The sequence below is a fragment of the Pleurotus ostreatus genome, assembly GCF_014466165.1.
Source record: "Pleurotus ostreatus strain PC9 chromosome Unknown scaffold_6, whole genome shotgun sequence".
NCBI classification, from domain to species: Eukaryota; Fungi; Basidiomycota; class Agaricomycetes; order Agaricales; family Pleurotaceae; genus Pleurotus; species Pleurotus ostreatus.
This window is the reverse complement of record NW_023503161.1, coordinates 1,997,290-2,018,764: the sequence shown is the minus strand read 5'-3', so window position 1 is coordinate 2,018,764 and position 21,475 is coordinate 1,997,290. Positions and strand designations below refer to the sequence as shown.

Genomic DNA, 21,475 nt, shown 5'->3' with positions numbered 1-21,475 from the left:
CAAAACGCGAAGCGTTGCCTACTTTGTCGGGCTATGATAGAAGGGCGACAGTCAGATCAATGGACCTGCCCCGCCTCAGAGAGTACATACTCCAGAACATCTCCTGGGCCTTCGAACACGTTGGGCCACTTGTAACCCCCAAATCCATCGCAAGTCAGCACCACCGCGCCTTCTACAGCACCCCTCAGAATCCACGACAAAGTCCACGGTGTTGGCCATGACCTGGCGCAGGCTGGCTATCGCGACCCCATTCATAGTCGACGGAAAACGGGGAGGCATTTCCCGAATGCAGACCTTTGCGGGGCGGTTTGAAAGGGTTGCTTCGCTGATCGTGAAGATGTAGGATATATTGTTCGGGAAAGCGCTGTACTGGAGGAACACATTGTTCTTAACTTGCACGCGCGACTGGTTGTAAACATCAAGATGGTACTGGAGTACCCCATCTAGCGGTGTTGGACCCAGCGCCTCCCTTCTGTGTGCCTGGCCTGCATCGTTGAAACGCGGGGGTTTGTCGTTGCGAGCCTCATAATCGTAAACGTTTGAGAAGATATCAAAGGAGCCGAAGCGCATGGTGGGGTTTCTTGAAGCGGAACCGTTGAAGTAGTTCCCGAAGATAGTGAAGCACATCTTGCCTAAATCTTAATCGGCTTCCTTCGTTCCACCACGGAGGAGCAGGGATTTTTGGTGGTTTCGGATGACTTTGTAGGAGAAGGTCACATTGTCCGTGCCATCTTCGCAGTCGAACAATCCTAAGCAGGAAGGCGCGACTCAGCATCCACCCCAACACCCGATACCATCCCAGCACCTACCACCAAAGTGATCTACCTATGCGTATACTGTAAGGGGACACTCCTATTTTCTCTCCTTTCCTTCATCCCATGGACTCTTACCTACATTTCCTTCGTTCCCCTTTGTTCCTTTTCGCTTCCTTTCCTTTCCACTTCCTTTCCGCCCACTCCTTTCGCATCCGAGCCACGTCCGGTGACTCCGGAGTCTTCCCGCGCCTCGGACTCGCCTCGGACTCGCTTCGGACACCTCGGACTCGCTCGGACGCTTCGGACTCGCTCGGACTCGTAGATACACTCCGGGGCTCGTCCGGGCTACCTCTATCCTCCTTTCCCACTTCATTACTCCTTGTCCCCACTTCCCCAGGTCGCTGGCACGACTCCTGTACATTCCCCTTCCACTTCATTATCACATGCCCCCTCGTACCTTGTGATATTCGTTTGTACCTGTGGCTGGTGTACTGTACAGTTACCCTTCATTCCTCCCACGCTACTACAGTATATACTTCGCTTCCTAGCATGGAGAATCCCCATCCTGTTCTCTTTGGATTCTCCCTCTGCTAGGTGAGCAGCTCTCTCATGTATTGTAGTTAGTCTTATTCATCTCTTTGGATTCTCCCTCTGCTAGGCCTGCGCTGTCGGCCATCTTGAGGTTGCCCTTACATATACACGCGATGTAAGTGTTTTGCACAAAGGCTTTGTATACAAAGACGACTGACCTGCGGCCCAGGCTGGACAATCTCTGGTTCCACATACTCGCCGCTCAGTTGATCCTGAAGCTTGCAGTTATCGACTCAGACGTTGCTTGCTGTAACAAGGCCGACAGTGTCGTACCTATCGCGTGTTGCCTCAGCCAGCTCAATTGAACATGCGACAATGGACTTACAAAGCGTTCCACGAAGAGGGAAACGTCTCCGGCGCGAGGAAGCAATCCTGCAGCGGCACCAGCTTCAAATTCCGTATCCAGATATTATGGAAGGACGAAAGGCATAGATTGATCTCATTTAACGAAGCATTACCATTCAAGCCAATCAACGACGTATCGTTTGTCAATTTGTATCTCACTTGGGCTTTCTGTGTCGCAGCTACAACGGGGCGATACCCGTTCTGATGGCTGGAGCAAAGTGTGGTATTCTGTCGCATTTCGCCCCTTGAAGGTCGTATTCTGCGCAACGGCTTGATTGAGTGGCGTTCAAGCTGAGCAGGTAGGTTTCGAAGTTGAAGCCGTGTACCGCTGAGCTGGGCGAGCCAGTCATGTCGATGTAGTTCTGACATGTTGCCAGCGTACATGTGTCGTTCAGTCATGTGGGGACTGCTCCTAGAGAAGGGACGGGCTAATAGACTCACCATCAGGACACTGGTTCTCAAGCGGACTACTGCTATCATGTGTTTCGCGCCCGTTGAACCCTCCACGAGCGGGATCTTCAATGTCGCTTCCCGACGCGGTCCGCAAGTGAGCATCCTTTAGAGCGCAGCGCGCAACGTGCATCTTCTGGCAGGAAATCACCCATGGGAAATGCCGCATCGTAAGCTTCTTCCATCAAGATCGACATCAGCCATGGGAGTATAATATGAGGCGCTGACTCTTTTGACTTATTCACACTACAGCCAGACCTGCCCAGTGGTGCTCGAATCACGACCTCTGCTCTCAACGTGCCCACTCTGGACAACGATGATCCGTCGCTTAGGGACAGACAACGCTCTCGCGAGCAAAACATGACTGAAGCACTTTTTTCAAGTCCCAGAAGGCGACGCATTCGCCACAACGACGAGAACACGCCACCCATGACTTTCGTCGCACAAACGCGGGCATCCTCTCGCGCTTCAGGTGGCACGACACCGTTAAGGCCAATCCAAAACGTATGAAGGCTTCACATCGCCGCTCTGCTTAACATCGCTAACCGTATGTGTAGACCGTTTTCCCTGGCTTTGGCCGCGCGACACCTCCTGCAACTCAAGGCCCCCGTGCTGCAAGTGCTCATCAGCGGGGTTCCGAAACATTTTTGACTGCCCCTACGAGCGTTCCTGATCAGTGTACGGCCGCCACTTTGAGTCGACGAGCTCAGGCCCAGCGCGATCGCCGTGCTAGGGAGCGTGCACAACGCCAGTCCGAGGCTCTAAATTCCGAGCACAGTAGAAATTCGTCTCGCTCTCACATTCGGGTAACTGAGCCATTGACGCCGCCAGCCATGCAGCCCCAAAATATTGTACGAGCGCCTGGTACATTCCCACTTCAGACGCCTTCAGTTAACGCGAAAACTGACTTGCTGCGTACTTAGCACCAGTTGAGCCTTTGATGCTGCCTATCACGCAGCTTCCAAACGCTGTACGCGAACATTGTACGCTCCCTCTTCAGATATCTATAGTCGGAAGGAAAAACTGACTGGCTTTGTATGTAGCACTGGCTGAGCCTTCGACGTCGCTAATGTCACAGCCTGCGAACGCTGCACGCGAACGAGGTACGTTCTTACTTCAGCCGCCTTCACTCGCCAAAGGACTGACTTTCTTTGTAAATAGTGTCCGAAATTGGTATCATGACTCCGCCCCAAACACAATCTCACCCTAGGCCATCGCAGGGTGCGTCTGCCTTGCTCTGCGATGCGCGTCTATGTTTGCTAATGACTTTCTTGCAGCTGTAGGTGGTAGAGGTGCCAGATTGCAGCAGTGTTGCTGAAGCTGCGGCTGGTTTGTTTATGGCTGCCCACCGGCCTTATCGAGAGCCTGAGAGTAGACATGACTTAGGCAGAATGGATGTAGCTTGCACACATTGCGGCGCCCTCCACTGGGCTGATGAGCGCGTCAATCGCAGTCGTCGAACCGCCACTCCAGAGTTCGGAATGTGCTGTGATCCTCCCAAATGTTCCCTCCTGCGTCTTCATGATCAGCGAAGCGCCCCGCCAACGTCTGCATCCGGGAACACCGCCCCATGTTCGGGCGACTATGAATGGGGTGGGGATAGCGCGCCTGGGCCGGGCTGTAGCTGGTATTGTGGGTTTGTTTGTGAATGCCGGGAGGCTGTGGAAGGTGGTGGTGCTGGCTTGCGACGGATTTCAAGGGCTACGAGGTACCCAAAGTGTTTGAAGACTCGCAGCATGTTCTGCAGTACGTGCCATTGGAGGCGGGGCAGGTCCTCTGAACCCGTGGTCGAGTAGCCAGCCAATGTCGTCGTGCATTGCCAACAACCTTCTCGCCAAGTGCCAAGGGATGCGCTCCCAGCAGCTGTTTATGTGAACATCCCCGCTACGGGTAACTCGTCATCACACTCCCTATGGCTGACCCACAAAGCCATGGCGGGTCAATATATTTGCTCAAGGAATCAGGAAATCCAAACTCCCCTCCTCCCTCCTTTCCGCGGAATCTTTCCTTAATTTTGGTGGGGTTGTTTATATAGACCAACAGTCCATCAGCCTTTAATCCTGGTCATCCACAAGCTCGATCTCTTCCCAACATCGCGATCGCGATCGCATGAATGGGCGTGCTGGCACTATCAAGGGCTTGAATCAATTATGTTGCATCACCGTATAAAGAGGCTATGTACATTGCGGCATCCTGTCTGCCCCATGTTTGTTACTTTGGCGAGTGAATCACAACTCATGCTCGCGTCCCCACTCTCCTCACCATCTTAACACCGCTTGTTTGCCGTCAATAGTGGACACGAATCACTCTGCCTCGTCGCTCGCCCCATGGCTCGCCCCAGACCTTGACATGACGGAGATCACGACTTCAGCACCATCGACTGTTGGGTGTTTGAATCGCAGTTCACCTGGGGCGGACGGAAGGCCACTTGGGTCCACGACAGACGGGACGTCCTCATCGAGGGCCGTGCGGGCGTTCAGGATCTCCAGCAGCCAGGCGGTATGTCTGTATGAATATTAGGGAACTTCAACCCCACCTTTCCCAAGTGAAAAGGACGTACAGTGATCCGCTGCCATGACCGCTTGAGTCGCAAGATGAGTAGGTGTAGGGAGCGAAGAAGCGTAGCCTGACATACAAAATGAAGTAGACAGGCATCCTGAGATCCAGCCCGGGCCGCAGCCACAGGATTAGCTGCACCGTCATCCAGACGGTCAGGATGAGCCCGGTTTCGTCCCGGGAGAGACCGTTTCGGCTTGAGGATTGCTGCACCACCTTGGTGAAGCTATATGGATGATAGGTTCTTAGATGTTGACGCCACACGGTCTACGCTCGAGGCAATATTGATCGCGAGCCACGCCTAATTTGAAACAACCTGCCGAGGATATTAGCCAGAAACCCGACTCGATGAGGGACGCAAGTCGTGTCGTACTTGGAATTCCGGGCTTGGCGATTCTGCGAGGTCATGGCGGTGAATAGCGGCCAGGGATTATTCTACTCACACCCTCTGCAACAAGTTCGGTAATGTTGACATCTGTTCGACTTCTGCGCTCGGTAATTGTGTCTTGGCCGCAGCTTGAAGGAGGTGGAGGGGGGGAGGGAAGTCGAAGACTTTATACTTCGAGGCAGTACGGTCCGTACATTACAATCGTCGCAACAGAACTTGATCACTATAGTCCCCGAGTGCTGGCCGTGTGCCGGAAGATTGAAATTTTGGTGATACTGACCATCATTTTCCATCGAAGACCATTACGTACTCCTAGCGTAGCAGGTTCATCCGCAGTCGCGTAGTCGATTAGGAGTGACTCGAGGAGCGGGGTAGTCGGTGTGCGCCTGCGATAATCATATCATCCATCATTTGGCACTCCGTTGATGCATCATGTGATGTTTGAATATCAAGTCAAGTCACTCTGCGCTGCATGTAGTCTTCACTCGTTACTTGCCATGATTCCAGGAGCTGCCGCAGAGCCATGGGATAGTTTTCCCACTATAGGGTACATGCTCGTTCATGGTTGTAGATCAATACATATAGAAGAGCACTCACTTTGATTTTATACTCGTATTGAGCATAATTCTTTTTCTCTGGGGGTAATTGGCCTGAGAAGGGGATACCGTCCGTCGCAGACAGGCGCTTAGCCTCGAGGATATATTCTGGCCCTCCGTGAGTCGAGTGTTTAAGATACAGGTACTAGTAAACAGCATACCAATAGTGTATTCGTCCATCGTAGCCTACCAAAATGGAGAGTCGCCTGTTTACAGAGTCACTGAGAGTGTTGCGTAAAAGATTTTCAGGCAGCGGTTCAACCTGGTTCAACTGAGGAAACCAGAGGCTTCTACTGACCGAACGAACAAAGAACACGAAAGGAAAGTCAGGGAAGTCTGTCCGAAAAAGCAGCAAAACGAGATGGGCAAGGAGGCCAAAGTTTCGCGTTTACTATTTGTTCGTATTTGTACGGGCATATCAACCAAAATTGCGAGCGTAGCTCGCAATCATATAGGGTGCGCTCGCCAGAAATCCTCACTCTGAAGCCAGACCGAGACGTAGCCATCCCCTGATAATCAGAGAGGATGCTGCTTTGGGTGCAACACAATCTCAGGTGGCCTGCTAATCAGGTTCATCTCGTGTCTGCCCCGATACTCGATGAGGACGCGACGCGTGCTGAGACCTCCGAAGCATCCATGACTTCTGGGCCACACGCGTTGGCGCTGCTATTTCTTCTCTTCGCACTCATGCCAGTGACCTGCAGGCCCAAAGTTGGACATCCAAAAGGCGCACGGCCTCAAGGTTCACCTCGTGAAATGCCAGCGGAAACAGAACTTCGCGCGGGCTGCTCGAATTGCTACAGGGGTCAAGTATCACTGATACAGGAACTGGTGGCAACGAGGTGAGTTCATCATCGCTTCTCGCAAATTGCAGAACTCAGGGCCGCTTGGGGCTGACTGTAGGCGCAAGGTGTGCATATCATCGAACAGCCAGTACGTGCCCACGAAATGCTCCTATAGAATGCATTCACCTGATGATGGCAATTGATAGGGTTCTCCACATCGAACCATCCGTAGCCTGATGACCCGCTGCACAAGGATGATCATCAGCCATGGGTCAAAGCGGAAAAGAGAGAAAAAGGAAGATCCATGACAACTACACAACGAATGCGAAGAGATGATGCGGCAAAGATTGCTCACCCAAGGCCGACAACACCTACGTATGTGCCTCGGAGTGGAAGGTCGGACCATAGACGCTAGTGACACCTATGAAATAGAGCGCCATAATGAGCGAGCGAGTTGGGAATACGGTGGGAGACATATACGTACCAGCACGAATACGCGGGGCTACGGCCATGGCAGAACGCACATTTGTTGTCCACAAGGCAGTGCGCAGAGAGTACGTCTGCCATTTCCACTGCTTCGTCGACGTTTTGGCACCCTTGACGTCGGCACAAAGCGCTTCGACAGATCTTGATGATGAACCAGCGCCTGGACAAACGCCAAGTCTCCTCCGAAAGACAAACCAACTCTGGATAACGGCCTTAGGTAAGCCTGCTGCACGTCTGTCCTCATCGCCTCCCGTTTGGTGTTTCGTTCATGTATTTCCACTCGTTCCCGCTCTCGCTCTCGCTCTCGTTCCTGTTTACTGCCATCCACTAACCCCCACCCTCCTTCGCAGCCCGCAGCTGCAGACACTGGCAGTCATAGTTGATCGAGACCCACGGTGAACGGGATGGTTCGCGAGACGGTGTGTCTCTTTCAACCTCCCCCTCGTCATTCTCAAGGTCGGCGCTCCATTGGAGAGGGGCCGTCGTGCCCACCGTGTGGAAGAGGGATGATGGCGCAGGGGACGAGGCTACGGCGGGTAGCCCAATTACGGTACTTTGTTAAATATTCAGGCCTGGTCCTCCTGCAGAGCTCGCCCTGCTCGTGCGGGTGCACATGGACCCGTCCGCCAGACATTCGACCCCCGACGTTCTGCGTTGGGCATTGGACGAAGGGAAGGCAAACGACGAAGACGAAGAAGGCGTGCGCCATCGAGGAATAGCGCGCACCTCCGTCACCTCCTTCTCCTACTCCTGCGAATCCCGCTGTCTCTGTCCCTGTATGTGTATGCTGGCCCTTATTCCAGCACGCCGCTGACCCCGTACGCTGTCTCACGCGCGTATACACACCACGTCAATGTGTCCGCGTCAACTTCTGCGCCCAGGAGTTATAGGTGTATACTTCATTGGATGTCCACTACAACGACCATTGCTCCAACGCATCCCCTTCCTTCAATGACCCCCGCGTCGCCACACCAGTCGATGGGTCAAGATGGTAGGATGTGCAGGACGCGTAGGATCCGCCTCGGCTCTTGGACATTATGCGCTAGACGGTATGTTTAGCGTCAGGAGACCTCGCCAAGTCTTCAACCCTCAAGGCCTCACCCTACGCAACGCTTCACTCACCGTGGTACGACATCTGGATGAAGATGCCGATGCTGGCATAGCGATGCAGGTCCCAAGTATCACGCGCGAGGCTGCGCCACGAACGACCAAATGTCCCATCCCATCCAATCCCCTTCGTATCTCCCCGCCAGTCGCTGATGCTGGTGTCGAGTTCTGTAGAAGCAAAGGTCACCTCACTTGGTGGAGTTGGTGCACCTTTGTATGTCTGGGCCGAGAACCTGACGACAGGACGCCATGGGACCCGCAGTACATTAGTACGCGAAGGTAAAAGGGATAATAGAGGCACTTGTTTGTTCTTTCATTCGGCATTACATCCCTCTGCCGACTATCCAGCTGCGTGCGAGCGTTCGAAACGACGTCGTGGTTTTTGGTTCACGTCCTCAATAACCGCCAAAATCGAGTGCCTGAAGCGACGGTCGACTGCGCTGGTGCTGACAAGGTTACGTGTCGAGAGTGCGCTGCGCAAATTGGGAAAAGGGGGACTCGAGGGGGATACGGATAGGAGGGAGGAAGAGGGAGGAAAGTAAACCCGTCGCTCCCCTTCTCCCCAAGTAACCTCGCCATTTCATTGCTACCCAACGCCCCTCCCTCAGCAGATACTCGTTTGCGAGCGCACTAGGATTCCACGACTTGGGATGTGCGTAAAGTCTCCAGATCGCAAGAGAATGGCTGGATGCCCCGCGTGTCGGGGATATGCCGTAGAAACATGCGAGGACGGCGCAGCGGCTCACAGGCAAGTGTGCCGCCCGAGAACGAGGGTTCTCACATTTGCTGTGCGCCCCCAACGCCCAACGACGTAAAGTCGAGACATCCCATGGAGTGACGTGTCACGCGTGTGTAGAGCGAGCCCCTGTGTCATGTCGTACTCCGAATGGGTCGGGGAATTGGGGGAGCATGCGGCTGGAGGGAGGCGACAACCTGACGATGCGCGCGGTGGGAGCAGGAATCGATGGTGGGCCGAACGCGCAGCAGAAGAGATCCAGCGCGGTGTCCGCGACGTCTGTGGGGAGCCCGCCTGCGACGACGTGCTCGAGCAGACACGGGGAAGACCTCGGGGGCCCTCTACGCCGTCAACGCCTGCCCCCGGAGGAGGAGGAGGCCGTTGACAGGAACACTGGACAGGCGGTCACGCTCGCCCTCCTCCATACACGCGTACGTGCTTCCAGCTCTACCAGCTTGGGGCATTCCTCCCACCACAACCATATGGTGGCGAGGAAGACGAACATGCAAGTTCTCGATGTAGGTGAGTAGATCCCGACCTCAACAATCTCCGATATCAGTCTCAGCAGACAGTCCAGGGACAATTATATGACGCCAGCGGCGCGAGTGTGCGCAGCCCAACACCTCCATGCCTCAACATCGACACCCAACAAGCCTCTCGATCCCAAGTTTCAGGGAGGGCTCTGTGCCGAAGTTTCTCAGCTTACGGCGTGTCTTCCAGAGGTAAACGAGGTGCGCACCAACCTTGCAGAATGGTCAGGGGACAACGAGACGGGTCAACACAAGTAAAGGCCATCAGGTCGTAGAGCTACGGGCGAGTAGAATGTAGCCTTGGGGTGGCCCTCTCAGCGCAGCGAAGAAGATGAAGAGAGAAGAAGGAGGATACGGGGACATTCGGGCTATCAATCTTACAAACTCACAGCTAACTTCAGACCCAAAAGCGGGTCCATAACTCTATAACACGTGGACTTCCTCGGCCTGATATGTCTGCGAGCCCCTCTACTTGCAGTTAACCCCTATGCATGATGCTCGGCGTCTGCTGTTTGACCGCTTGGCGTGCAAGGAGGGTGTCATGCGCATCCCAGTCGCCAGAGCCTTAGTGCGTTCTTGGACTTTCGCTTCCACCCCGCCATCCCCTTAAGATGTTGCTGTCTTCGACGCCTTCAGCGGCTATACTACGCTGCTGATGGATTCCATAGACGTCAGCACGTCTAGATTCCCAACGTTTGGGCCCTCAATGGATGTCTGCGCATCCAGTGCCAGGATGAATATTCAAATTCGAACTGATGTCTACGTATACAATATTGCATTGACATAAGATTAGCTGTCTGGGGAGACCCATGAAGACACAGGATGCTATTGTGCATCACCAAGTAGGAGTGACCACCTCCCCCAACCCGAGCACGAAACGCAAAGCCAAGGTGCTATCTTGCAACTGGAGCCAATGCCCATGGAAGGAATATTCCGGGCCCGTTGTCGCCGATATCCTTTTATTGACGTAGTCAGTTGCTGCCGATGAGTACCTTCTATTCTGAGATAGATATACAACTGAGTCGATGAGAAAGAGGAAGAGAACTTGGAATGCATCAGGACTTGTCCTTCGCATTTCTTGCTGCCACGATCTCCATCTCTTGTTTGTCATTGAACTCAAGCAGTTAAGAATGCAAATCGTCCCCTAATAAGCGCCACATTGTAAGGGCAACCTCAAGATGGCCGCACAGTGCAAGCCTAGCAGAGGGAGAATCCAAAGAAATGAATAAGACTAACTACAATACATGAGAGAGCTGCTCACCTAGCAGAGGGAGAATCCAAAGAGAACATGATGGGGGTTCTCCATGCTATGGTGCTATTCACCTAGTCACCGCAAAGTTGGAACAGGTGCAAAATCACCCGGTGAAGCCAGGAGAAAAATTATTTAGTAGCCGGGGCAGAGGGACGATGCAGGTTAGCTCGGGACTGCTCAGGAGCGCTGCCAAATGTTTGAAATATTGTACCGAAATGTAAGGAACAATGTGTAGCTAGACAAGTTTTCCTTGGGCACCCCATCCACCGACGAAAATCATCCCTATGTCTCGCAAGAAAAAGGCCATTCTCGTAGCTGCTGCCCGTGCTCGCGAAGGCCGCCAAGATAGGCGGCATGCACCCGGCCCACCCATCAGTGCCAACACCCCCGAGGTCATTGCAATCTTGAGCGACTCCGACACCAGATCTTGGGATGGTGGTGTAAACCACACACCGACATCCGACAGTGAATTCTGCTGGACGGACTCAAGCACCGACATTGATTCCGCTGAGGAGTTGACGGATCTGGATGCAGAGGAGTTGATTGAGAAGATTGAGGAAGAAATGCGGAAGCTGAACTTACCAGCGCCGCTCGCCATCATCATGCAGTCCGTGGGGAACACAGAGGTTTGGAAAAAGGCTGAGAAGAACCGTAACCACGGTTATACTGGACAGTCAATCCGCACCCAACAACTGCATGCACAGCAGGCCCGAAAGAAGGAGGTGAAGGATAAGGTTTTGCGCAAGAGGTGAGTGACTTTTCGCTTTCAGAAACAACTGAAAAACTTACTGGTGAGCCGTTAGCAATGGCGCCAAACTGATGTGTACGTTTCTCGTGCAAGGAAAGCAGAATATATCCTCTCCGCCAGCGGCCCTGCCTTTGCCACCTTCACCAAGCCCAGTCCCAATAACAACTCCCCCCACAGCCAGTGGTACATCTCAGGCCGTTTCCTTGGCCCAGAGCAGAGATCCAGACACCGATACAATCTTCACTGGGTACATGTCGGACAACTCAGAGCTTGACAGTATGGACGATGGTGGCAATGATGGAGATGACAAAAGCGAAGGATTGGGTGGGGAGGGTAGTGTCAGCAGGGACAACCAGATCGATGGAAACGCAAACTTGCCTGTACCCGCATTGGCTTGCGACGAAGCCGATTTTCCTATACGTCCTCCGCCACCACTGAAACGGCGCAAGCTCGAGGTACCCGCACGAGTGACCAAGGCTCAGGCCCGCGGAAATCGTCAAACAAAGCTGGAATCCGCTCTCACCGACATCACAAAGTTGCTCAAATCTGAGCGCATGGTTTTCCATGCAGGGAAAGCTGGCCTGGAAGCTTTGCGTGCACGCGCAATCCAGAGTTATCTTTGTATGGTCCTCAAGAATCAGCGTCGCCGAATTGACGCATCAGAACGGTCGGCGGAAAGCCAGGGCTTTGCAGTCAAGCATGGTGGGCGACAGGTGCGGTTGTGGACGAAGGAGTGGGTGGAAGGTCGAAAACTCCCATCATCACAGCGTGGGCGCCATGGGAAGTCATTCTCGTTCCTCTCCGACCCTGCGGTCCGTGCTGAGCTGCGCTCGTACGTTCGCTCCAATAAATGGGCCATGGATCCGAAAAAGCTGGCGGACTTCAGCGCCAACAAACTCGCTCCTGATGTTGCTGCGAAGTATCTGCGGGAGATTGTTCACAAGGAGATGCCCGCGGGTTTGAAGCGTTATATGGAGGTCGAGCTCTTCCCGCACATCCATCTTAAAGTTGCAAAGGGAATCTCCTATAGTACTGCTCATCGCTGGCTGCGCAAGGAGGGGTTTGACTACATCGAGCATCGGAAGGGTCTTTATTACGACGGGCACAAGCGACCGGACATTGTCGATTATCGGCAAAATGTGTTCCTCCCCGCTGTAAGGGGACACTCCCATTTTCTCCTGTTTCCCCCTGTCCCGCCCCCTTCCTCCTCGTCCCTTTCCTCTTTCTTTCATTCCCTTTCCTTTCCTTTCCTTTCATCTCCTTACCTTCCCGCTTCCCTTCCGTTCACTCCCTTCGCATCCGAGCCCCGTCCGGTGACTCCGAAGTCCTCCCGGGCTTCGGACTCACCTCGGACTCGCTCGGACACTTCGGATACGCTCGGACTCGTAGATACACTTCGGGGCTCGTCCGGGCTACCTCCATCCTCTTCTCCCACTTCATTACTCCTTGTCCCCACTTCCCCAGGTTGCTGGCACAACTCCTGTACATTCCCCTTCCACTTCATTATCACATGCCCCCTCGTACCTTGTGATATTCGTCCGTACCTGTGGCTGGTGTACTGTACAGTTACCCTTCATTCCTCCCACGCTACTACAGTATATACTTCGCTTCCTAGCATGGAGAATCCCCATCCTGTTCTCTTTGGATTCTCCCTCTGCTAGGCTTGCACTGTGCGGCCATCTTGAGGTTGCCCTTACAAAAGCGCGGGAAGACTTCGGAGTCACCGGACGGGCTTGGATGCGAAGGGAGTGAACGGAAGGGAAACGGAAAGGTAAGGGGACAAAAGGAAAGGAAAGGGGATGAAAGGAAAGGGGAAAGGAAGGAGGAGGAAGGGGGCGGGACAGGGGGAATAGGAGAAAATAGGAGTGTCCCCTTACACAGATGGTAGGAAATGGGTACAGAAACAGACGGGGGCACCTTTGCAGGATTAGAAGGTTGAAGGAACTGTCAACGGGGTGATGGGGTGGGATGGAGTGGGGAGAATGGTTGAGGTTGAGGGGAGGATGGATGCAGCAAGAAAGTTTTGAGTTGGATCGTGCAGAACTGCTGGTAGATGTTTATCGTCTAAGATCATCATTGCGTCAGTGTAGATTTTCACCAGAAAGGTTTACCAAGCGCACCAGGAGAGATCATGATCTCATGTCTCTTTGTTCATATTTGGAGGAATTGGACTTCATCCTGTAGCCTAATCGGTATTCTCGCATTAGGCTGTGGACCAACCTCTATATCAGGAAGGAGGCTGGTTCTAAGGGTTGCTTATCTTTGTTCTTGATTAATCACCACAAAACTCTCGATATTACGTGTCAACTCCAGACAGCCATGGTTAAAAAACGAAACACTGGCCTGTCTGCAAGCAAACAAAGGAGTGAAGATGATGCTGCTATCCTGGTTGCAAAGAAGTCAAAGCAGAATGGAAAGCAGGTGGGTACGGCAGACATAGCCCCTCTCTACTGTTAATAATGTTGCTCTCCTAGTCCTTAGGAGAACAGAGTATGGAAGTGTATATACACCTGACTCCGAAGGTCCGAGTATCCAAAAGGCGCGTAGGGGGCTCCTAAGGGGTGTGAGGACTAGTATATGACAACTTTCCCATGAGGCCTGAATCCCTTTAGAAAGCACTTAAGAGGGCCCCTGTTTTGACTGAGGACCTACGACACGGTATATGGTATTCAACCTCCAACTCAATGGGCATGACAATGAATCCATCACCCAAACCTCTCAGGGGACCACCCTTCTAACTCTCTTCACAGATTCCCAGTTGCGGGACAGGTCAAAGGTGGTGGGGGGAATTGCTGTCCAATGGAACCATATCCTCTTGGTCATGCCATTCCCCATGGACAAAGCTATGATTCGACTTTGCAGAGAGTACACCATTCTCTTTGAAAAAGCAGACTTCATAAGGCCCAATGACCCTGAGGCCCCGCTTCATATCACACATGAGCATCTGGGGAGAGTGTTTCTTTATTCACCATCTTCTACAAGGTTTCTGTTTCTGGGCCAAATTTGGCACAAAGGGCCAAGTTATCACTTCCACTCGTCTTGCCAATGCTTTATTGGCTTCCCCTTTTACCTGGCAATGAACAACACTTACAGTAAAGGGAACAACCTAGACCACCCTGTGGAAATGGTGGAACCATCTTGTTCATGTCACCCTGACAACCATGAAATAATTTGTTCTCAAAGTTTACTTACTTCATCCCCATCCTAGATCTGCTTCTACTTCTCCATGGAGAACCCTCTTCCCAAAGCCTCCACACTGTCCACTCCCACCCCACACCCGTCATCTCCACGCCTGTCCTCCTCAATCCTAATTCTTTGTGGAACCCCACTCATATTCCTCTGGATGTCTCGAAGACCATGCTTTGTCAGGCAGCCCATAGGGGATACTTGCATGAATCTGATATAACACTAGTCCGCAAGTCCAAAAACTCCACCCCCCTAGGCAACAATGTGGTGTTCATTGTCTGCTGTTATCTGGCCTGACACTTACAGATTACTAAGGGGATCTCAGTAAGCTCTGCACAAAGCATTTCTCATAATTCAAGTACTCATACCTTTCAGCCTGTGGTTGATGACAGTTTTGGTATAGGAGGGCCGACACAGTCGTTCTTGGACTTCACAATCAAATACTGTTTGGCCTCTTGTTGTCTTTTGGCATTTTTTGAGTCTTGTGGGACAGATTTGGATAAGGATCTTTATACTCAACCTTCGCTTGCATCTAGTGCCAAAACTCATTCGGCTTTGAAAGAATGGGATCAGAGAAAAGCCATGAAAGAGGCTGATGAAGATGAAGATCATCATCATCATTATCACCACTCCCTTCATATTGTTCTTCTTAAGGATATTGCACACAGTTTGTGTGGAGACAGGGTCACTGAGAACTTTGTTCAAGTTTTTGGTGACCTGAACAGCATTCTCAGCTTTTCCAGAGTTGATTTGGCTGATAATTGCTCTCTTATCAGTGATAGTAAGCTTCTTAAGATGTCCACCCACCAGGATTTCCTTGTCAGAAATTACCTGGTAAGCTACCCTAGAGACAGTAGCTGTACTACAGCCCAACTTGGGAGCAATCTTGGCCTGAGAATGGCTGGTATTCAGAAGGGCGGAGGTGATATTGGTGTGAAGGGAGTTGGGAATGGACTTCATTGTTGTAGGGAAGATGAACAGCTGACAGAGCTTATATATTACAGATTAGATACCAGATTAGATAGACACAATTCATCACAGATTAGACATCAGATCTGATAGATACCATTGATCACAGATTAGATATCATTGATTCCAGATTAGATAGACATAGATCAGATAGTGTTATCAGGGCATTGCTTGTTGGGCGCTTTTTTCAAATGTGAGCATGGGAAAGAACCTCAAATAGATCAATAGAGCTTGTTAGTGTGGGAATTTGTCTGTAATAGCTGTTAGAACCCCTTTTTTGATGTATTGAGCATGAGAAAAAATTTCAAATACATTAATAAAACCTTTTATTGTGGAAACTTTTGCATAGTAGTAGGCTCGTGAACCATCCGGCCTGACTAATCACCATCATCCTTGTGATTCCACACTCGATGGCCGTCAGGCCGGCTGGGCACGCATGGCGTCGTTTTGGCTGAGGGCTTGGTTCCCCAGTCACTTCAGAGAGGCGACTTAGAAAAGATACCCTCCATATGTAAAAAAAGTGTCAAAAGTCAATATATAAAAGTTGAAGCTAACGAAAAACTGAGTTGATTAATATACACAAGTTTGGAACTTTTTTTGCCATATAATCTGCATACGCAACAGACTTAAAGATGGCGGCGCTTGTTATTGTGACCAGAACTCGGTGCTGAATCAGTTTCTACAGGCCGCTTACTAGACGTAGATGGAGGTATTGGAGAGGAAGTGCGATGAACTGAGTTGAAGCTCGGCTGTGAGGGCATATATTGGGGATATGGATAGTAGGATGATTGAGCTGCTTGTGCATATGAGGTCGTTGCAGTCAACAAAGCACCTGCACGATACGGAGGCTGCCAATGCATTGAAGCTATTTCTACAGCAGAATGTGTCCAGGCCTGAGATATGGATTATGAACTATTGCAGGCGTATCAATGTGCGGACCTGACGTTGCCGAAAGTACCTGTGGACCTGGTACAGCAATACCACTGTTGCAGGGACGATGGGGCTCGGGGGTGAATGGTAACACCACGGGTATAGGATGGTAACTTGAGGTGGGTGCAGGTCCAACTGCGCTGGGTGCGCTTGCTGATGCAGTGTTGGTGGACAAGGCTATGGTGGACCCAGTGGAATTGGTGGCAAGTGGAATCGGTGATGCGCTAGACAGTAGTTGGGTGTGAAGAGGTGCATCTGTGGTTGGTACACGGAGATCAGGCCATGATGTAGAAAGGAAGTGCCAAAGCTCATGGCCCAATGTGTCGTAATGTGACCAAGAATGTTCCATCAAAGCACGAAGTTGGGGTGGCAATGGACATTTTCCAAGACTTGCTAGACGTTCGCAAGTATCATTGTCCAATAGACCACTCGCTGCAAATGGCTGCCGTGAGTAATATCTTGCTTTCATATGGCCACGCCAAGCAATCAAGGTTCGAAATATGTCCTCATTGAATGAGCCCTTCCTGACTGGCGGTTTTCTTGTTGACACCATTGGCAACGGAGGGCGGGCCAAATCAAAAAGCTTTGGATTGCAGATATCACAGCATTGGTCCGATGAGACATCTTACAATTCAGTTAGGCTGTTGAATATGACAAAATGCTTGAGACACAACACATACCTGGCATAGGATTTCCAAATATGACGCAGAGAAACCGCCGCCGGCAACAAAGGGTTTGGATGTATGCATGAAGGCCTTCGGCTGGTGCTGAGTCACCTACTGGCGGTATGTCAATGACCTGCGTGATGACATCATGGAGACCACTGTGAGACCCTCACAAGTGCAAAGGATTGGTGCTGCCTCGAGGCTTCCAAGTTGATTGGCCTTGACCACCTTGCTGCCCACGTCCTCGAGCTGAATTTCCATGACTGCGTGTAGAGCGTTTGGATTCACTGGTGGTCGGTTGCGGAGAGGACAGGTCATAGTCAAATGCAGACTTCTCAACAATCATGATAGCAACACCGGATGGAATGGCACGAGCTGCACGTCCTAGCCTCTGAACCCAAGATGACAGAGTGGCGGGTGCTTTCCATTGGACCACAATATCAACATCGCCTATATTACAGCCCTAAAATCCAACAGTAAGCTATATGTAATGCGAAGTATGATTTATATGCCATACCATTCCTGCCGCATCTGTACAGACCAAAATGCGGACAATACCTATCCTGAAAAGCTCCATGACTTGCTGTCGGTATTCTGCAGACATTGCAGCATTGTAAGGGCGAACCATGCCCCAGTTGTGAAACCGCAACGGCAACCGATCGTTCAAATAGTCGGTTATTCCCGTTCCTGCCTTCACGTCATCTGAGTAAACAAAACTCTTTGGAATCTCTGTAGCTGCTTTGACTGTTGCAGTGACCAGGAACTCGAGATCGCGAAAAGAGTTGAGGGGATACTCGGCGGCGCGGACTACCTGAGAAATATTTGCTCGATCGTTTCCTATATTGATGAACTTGTATGTTTGTTGATCGTATTGCAACTTCTGAACAATGTCCCTACGGACACGAGGAACAAGAGTCGCGCTAACTGCAATCACAGGAATCTGCTTTGGTAGAAAGGCTCGAACGATGGCGATTGATCCATATTTCTTGCGAAATGAGTCTCCCCAGTGGGAGATGCAATGCGCTTCATCGATAAAGATGGAAAGGACTCGCGAGGAAAAGGCCGGCTTGCGAAGTACATCATCTATAAAGCGCCGTGATAACAGCATCTCTGGTGAAAGGATGAGGATAGAATATCTGCCTGATATAATATCCTGTTGATCGGTTGATTAGCAGTCACCTACAAACAGACAAGTTCACGTACTGCAAGCAAGGCTCTTGAAGGAGTTCTGCTAGAGCTGTTTATTGCAATCGCGGCTAGCCCAAATTCTTTTGCAAACGTCACAACCTGATGCCAGTGGTTAGGAAAGAGGCATGGGTCTCTACACTTCCGCCACATGCCTGTTCATCTTGAAGCGCAAGGAGCGGTGATATCATGATCGTGATTTTCCCTTTGCTGGATGGAAGAAGGTGGGGGCCTGCTGCAATGCCTGTTTTCCCTGCACCGGTTGCAGCATGGAGAAGGACATCAACGCCGAGGATTTGAGCCTCCATTGCCTCCAGTTGGAATGGCTTTGCGCCCGTCCGCCACAGTACGAACCTCTCTTGAATGAGCAACGGTAGTGAGAGTAGTTCTTTTCGTATTTGCGCACGGTCAGCCTTGTGTGGCAGCATCGTTGAGAGAGGGTGCTGGCTTCCTGTATTACTGCATAGATTTGAAGGAGACGTGAAGGCTAGAAGCAAAAGGCAAACAGGGGCTTTAGTGACACCCATCATAGGAGTCAAGCCATGCAACGGTCAAGTCTGCCACATTCACCTCAGTAATGTGTGACGATAATATGCTCAACAACTTACCTCCATCTTCGCCTCCGCCAGACTATGGTTCTGATGTCTCAGATGGGACTATGCTGCCTATCGCAACTTCCGATGATATTCCACTGGCTGAAGCGTTCAAACAATTCTCCTCCACCACACTGATTGGAGAACAGGCGCTCACATCAGAGGACATACCATTGGCTCGCCTTCACGGCAGTGGCGACCACATCTGCGATGAAGAAATCACAGAAGATAGGGGAATATTGACAGATACATCCTTGTTTTCGGAGGACACTGAAAGAAAAGTGCTCGCTGCTCGGTCCGAGGTACGGCGGCAAGAAGCACGCACAGCAAGCAAGGCCAATGCTGCAAATGAAGAGTTGAGGAAGGCTAAGGAAGAAGAGGCACATATCACCCTGGCCTGGCAGGAGCACACACTGGCAAAGGAAAAGGTCTTCAACGAAATCCTTGATAGGTTGCGAAGTAATGGCCATACCCTTGCAGAATTTCTTGAGTATGTCTTCAATCCATCACGAAGATTCTCCTTCGACTGGCGCTGGGCAGGGTTCTGGAGAGACCATACAACAGTACGGCAAATCTTTGAGCACTGGTCTTCATCTACATATAACAAATCTTCTCGAACGACATACAACGACATCATTGTTTCACTAGCAGAGAACATAGTTCAGACCGAAAGCCAGGGGATAACCGATTCAAAATTACTTAACCGCACTGTCAAAACTGTCGACGAGGGATTTTTCCTGGGATATGATGTTTGGCAGCTTGGGCGTAAACTCCGAGAGAAAGCACCACTAGCATTTCGGCTATTCAATGCCTTTGCGTCGACAACAAGGCAAAGACAACGTGGTGTGTCGCAGAAATGGGCAGATAAAAAAGAAGTTGTATGTCAATTGCATAGCACATTTGAAGACTGTTATACTTACCTTCACATAGTTGACGACATCCGCTGCATTTACTCTGTTAAAGGCAGCTAGTTCCAACAACAGCTACCCTCAAGCCGTAATTGGTACTTATCTGATGTCGACGGGGGCACAACGCCAACATCTCAGTGTCGCAACTACACTTGGTCTAAGTGTATCATATCCTAATATCATCCATCACGCCAGGAGGGAGAATACCGTGTCTGAGGATACGGACAACTCAGAGGAGTCTGAAGCCATTGACGAGGAAGACTCACCAAGTCCAAGTCAGACGCCGATGCCAACGCTGAAAAAGATTGCCCAAAGGCGTGCACCAGGCACTCTTTCGCAGCTCTCAGATGCTTGCCGGCAAACTGCACGAGATGTTGCGAAAACAGGTCTTTTTGTTACGGTGTACGATAACATCAATATGATGTTTCAAGTAGCTGAGCAAATTCTAGGGCGTAAAAGTGAGTGGAAAATCCCTAGTGGTGATAATTGCTTACCACTATAAGAAGATGCTCAGGAAAACGGTACATGTGCGACCATATTCCCATTGTTTAGGGCAGCAGAGGAGGATATGTCTGCAGAGGCGTATCAACACTCTCTTATGAATGCGCCACCCTTAACGCTAGACGACATTCTCCTTACCAGCTCCGAGCAAGCTCTTCACGAGGCCAGCATGAGGCATACACTCCTCCGAGTAATAGTTGAACACGGTGGCATAGGTTTTGAGAAGTGGAAGCCTCGACTTCAAGAAACACTGCCAAAGTCGAAATCAAAAATACAGCCATTGAAGGGTGCAGACGGGCGGCCACTGCCAATCACAACACCTATACACCCTCTTCCTGCGATGGAGATTGACGAGTCCTCGATTGTCGGCAATGTCGATGTAATCAACACAATTGACAAGGAATTACGGCTGAATCAAAAAGGGGTGAATTACCTGAAATTCGTCCGCATTATGGGAGGAGATCAACTCACAATAGCGCGCCAACGGTCGGTTCTGAACGTACACGCTGGCCACGAATCTGGCTTTCATGCATGGCAGCATGTTGTCCTAATGCCTGGCCTCTTCCACGCAAAAATAGCGGATTGTCATGGCATTCTGGAAACCCATTTTGGCCTTCCTAACGCAGGTCAGCAAAGCCCTGGCTCGCTTTGTTTCCATAATACAGTCATGGACCGCCTACCTGTTGTCCTCTCTTCACTTCCAACATTCCGTGTCGTACGGGACTTGATAACTGTGTCGCTTTACGCCCATATACTCCATTGCCTGCTGCGCGTATCTGGCAAAGCCACCATTGAAGAGTACACCAGTTCTGTAACCTCGTGGGCAACCATAGAAGAGCATGCCAACCAAATCTACCAAAAATTTGTGAATGCAGACGTTGTCACTAAGCTTCGAGACCAACGTGCGGCAGAGGAGCAGGTTCAAGCTCGAGCCATCCGAAAGAAGAAACGGCCAGAGGGGGAAGCACCTAAAGAATATGAGCATATCGCAAAAGGAGACATGGTGTTCGAGAATGGAGTTCTGTTCATACGAGATGCGTTATTGACAAGGGAGTTTGCCGATGCTGTAAAGGCTGGAGACTCAGGGCGGGTAGTGATAATTCTCAAGCTCTGGGCACTAGCATACCGGGGAAGTGGTCGGTCCAAATATGCGCACGAGATGCTGCATGTCATCTATAACATTCAACATCTATGGCCACCAGGATTGATGTGA

General features: G+C 51.1%; 5 protein-coding genes across 5 annotated transcripts; 3 read left to right on the top strand and 2 right to left on the bottom strand.

The window, feature by feature from the left end:
- Positions 1 to 75: 75 nt before the first annotated feature.
- On the bottom strand, positions 76 to 627 carry PC9H_008896 (uncharacterized protein; the record flags this gene model as incomplete). The annotated part of the gene is made up of 1 exon (XM_036778403.1): positions 76 to 627. The coding sequence occupies one exon, from the start codon at positions 625 to 627 to the stop codon at positions 76 to 78; it is 552 nt and encodes a 183-aa protein (XP_036629831.1).
- Positions 628 to 2,088: 1,461 nt separating this feature from the next.
- On the top strand, positions 2,089 to 3,459 carry PC9H_008895 (uncharacterized protein; the record flags this gene model as incomplete). Its single annotated transcript, XM_036778402.1, has 8 exons — positions 2,089 to 2,238; positions 2,285 to 2,311; positions 2,394 to 2,645; positions 2,699 to 3,005; positions 3,065 to 3,124; positions 3,185 to 3,244; positions 3,303 to 3,362; positions 3,419 to 3,459. The coding sequence occupies 8 exons, from the start codon at positions 2,089 to 2,091 to the stop codon at positions 3,457 to 3,459; spliced, it is 957 nt and encodes a 318-aa protein (XP_036629830.1).
- Positions 3,460 to 4,444: 985 nt separating this feature from the next.
- PC9H_008894 (uncharacterized protein) lies at positions 4,445 to 5,861 on the bottom strand (the record flags this gene model as incomplete). Its single annotated transcript, XM_036778401.1, has 7 exons — positions 4,445 to 4,646; positions 4,702 to 4,722; positions 4,777 to 4,923; positions 5,141 to 5,256; positions 5,366 to 5,443; positions 5,683 to 5,789; positions 5,843 to 5,861. The coding sequence occupies 7 exons, from the start codon at positions 5,859 to 5,861 to the stop codon at positions 4,445 to 4,447; spliced, it is 690 nt and encodes a 229-aa protein (XP_036629829.1).
- A 3,137-nt stretch (positions 5,862 to 8,998) lies between these two features.
- On the top strand, positions 8,999 to 9,583 carry PC9H_008893 (uncharacterized protein; the record flags this gene model as incomplete). The annotated part of the gene is made up of 2 exons (XM_036778400.1): positions 8,999 to 9,313; positions 9,368 to 9,583. The coding sequence occupies 2 exons, from the start codon at positions 8,999 to 9,001 to the stop codon at positions 9,581 to 9,583; spliced, it is 531 nt and encodes a 176-aa protein (XP_036629828.1).
- A 9,254-nt stretch (positions 9,584 to 18,837) lies between these two features.
- On the top strand, positions 18,838 to 21,475 carry PC9H_008892 (uncharacterized protein; the record flags this gene model as incomplete). The annotated part of the gene is made up of 3 exons (XM_036778399.1): positions 18,838 to 19,731; positions 19,784 to 20,219; positions 20,268 to 21,475. 3 exons carry the CDS (start codon positions 18,838 to 18,840, stop codon positions 21,473 to 21,475), a joined length of 2,538 nt encoding a protein of 845 aa, XP_036629827.1.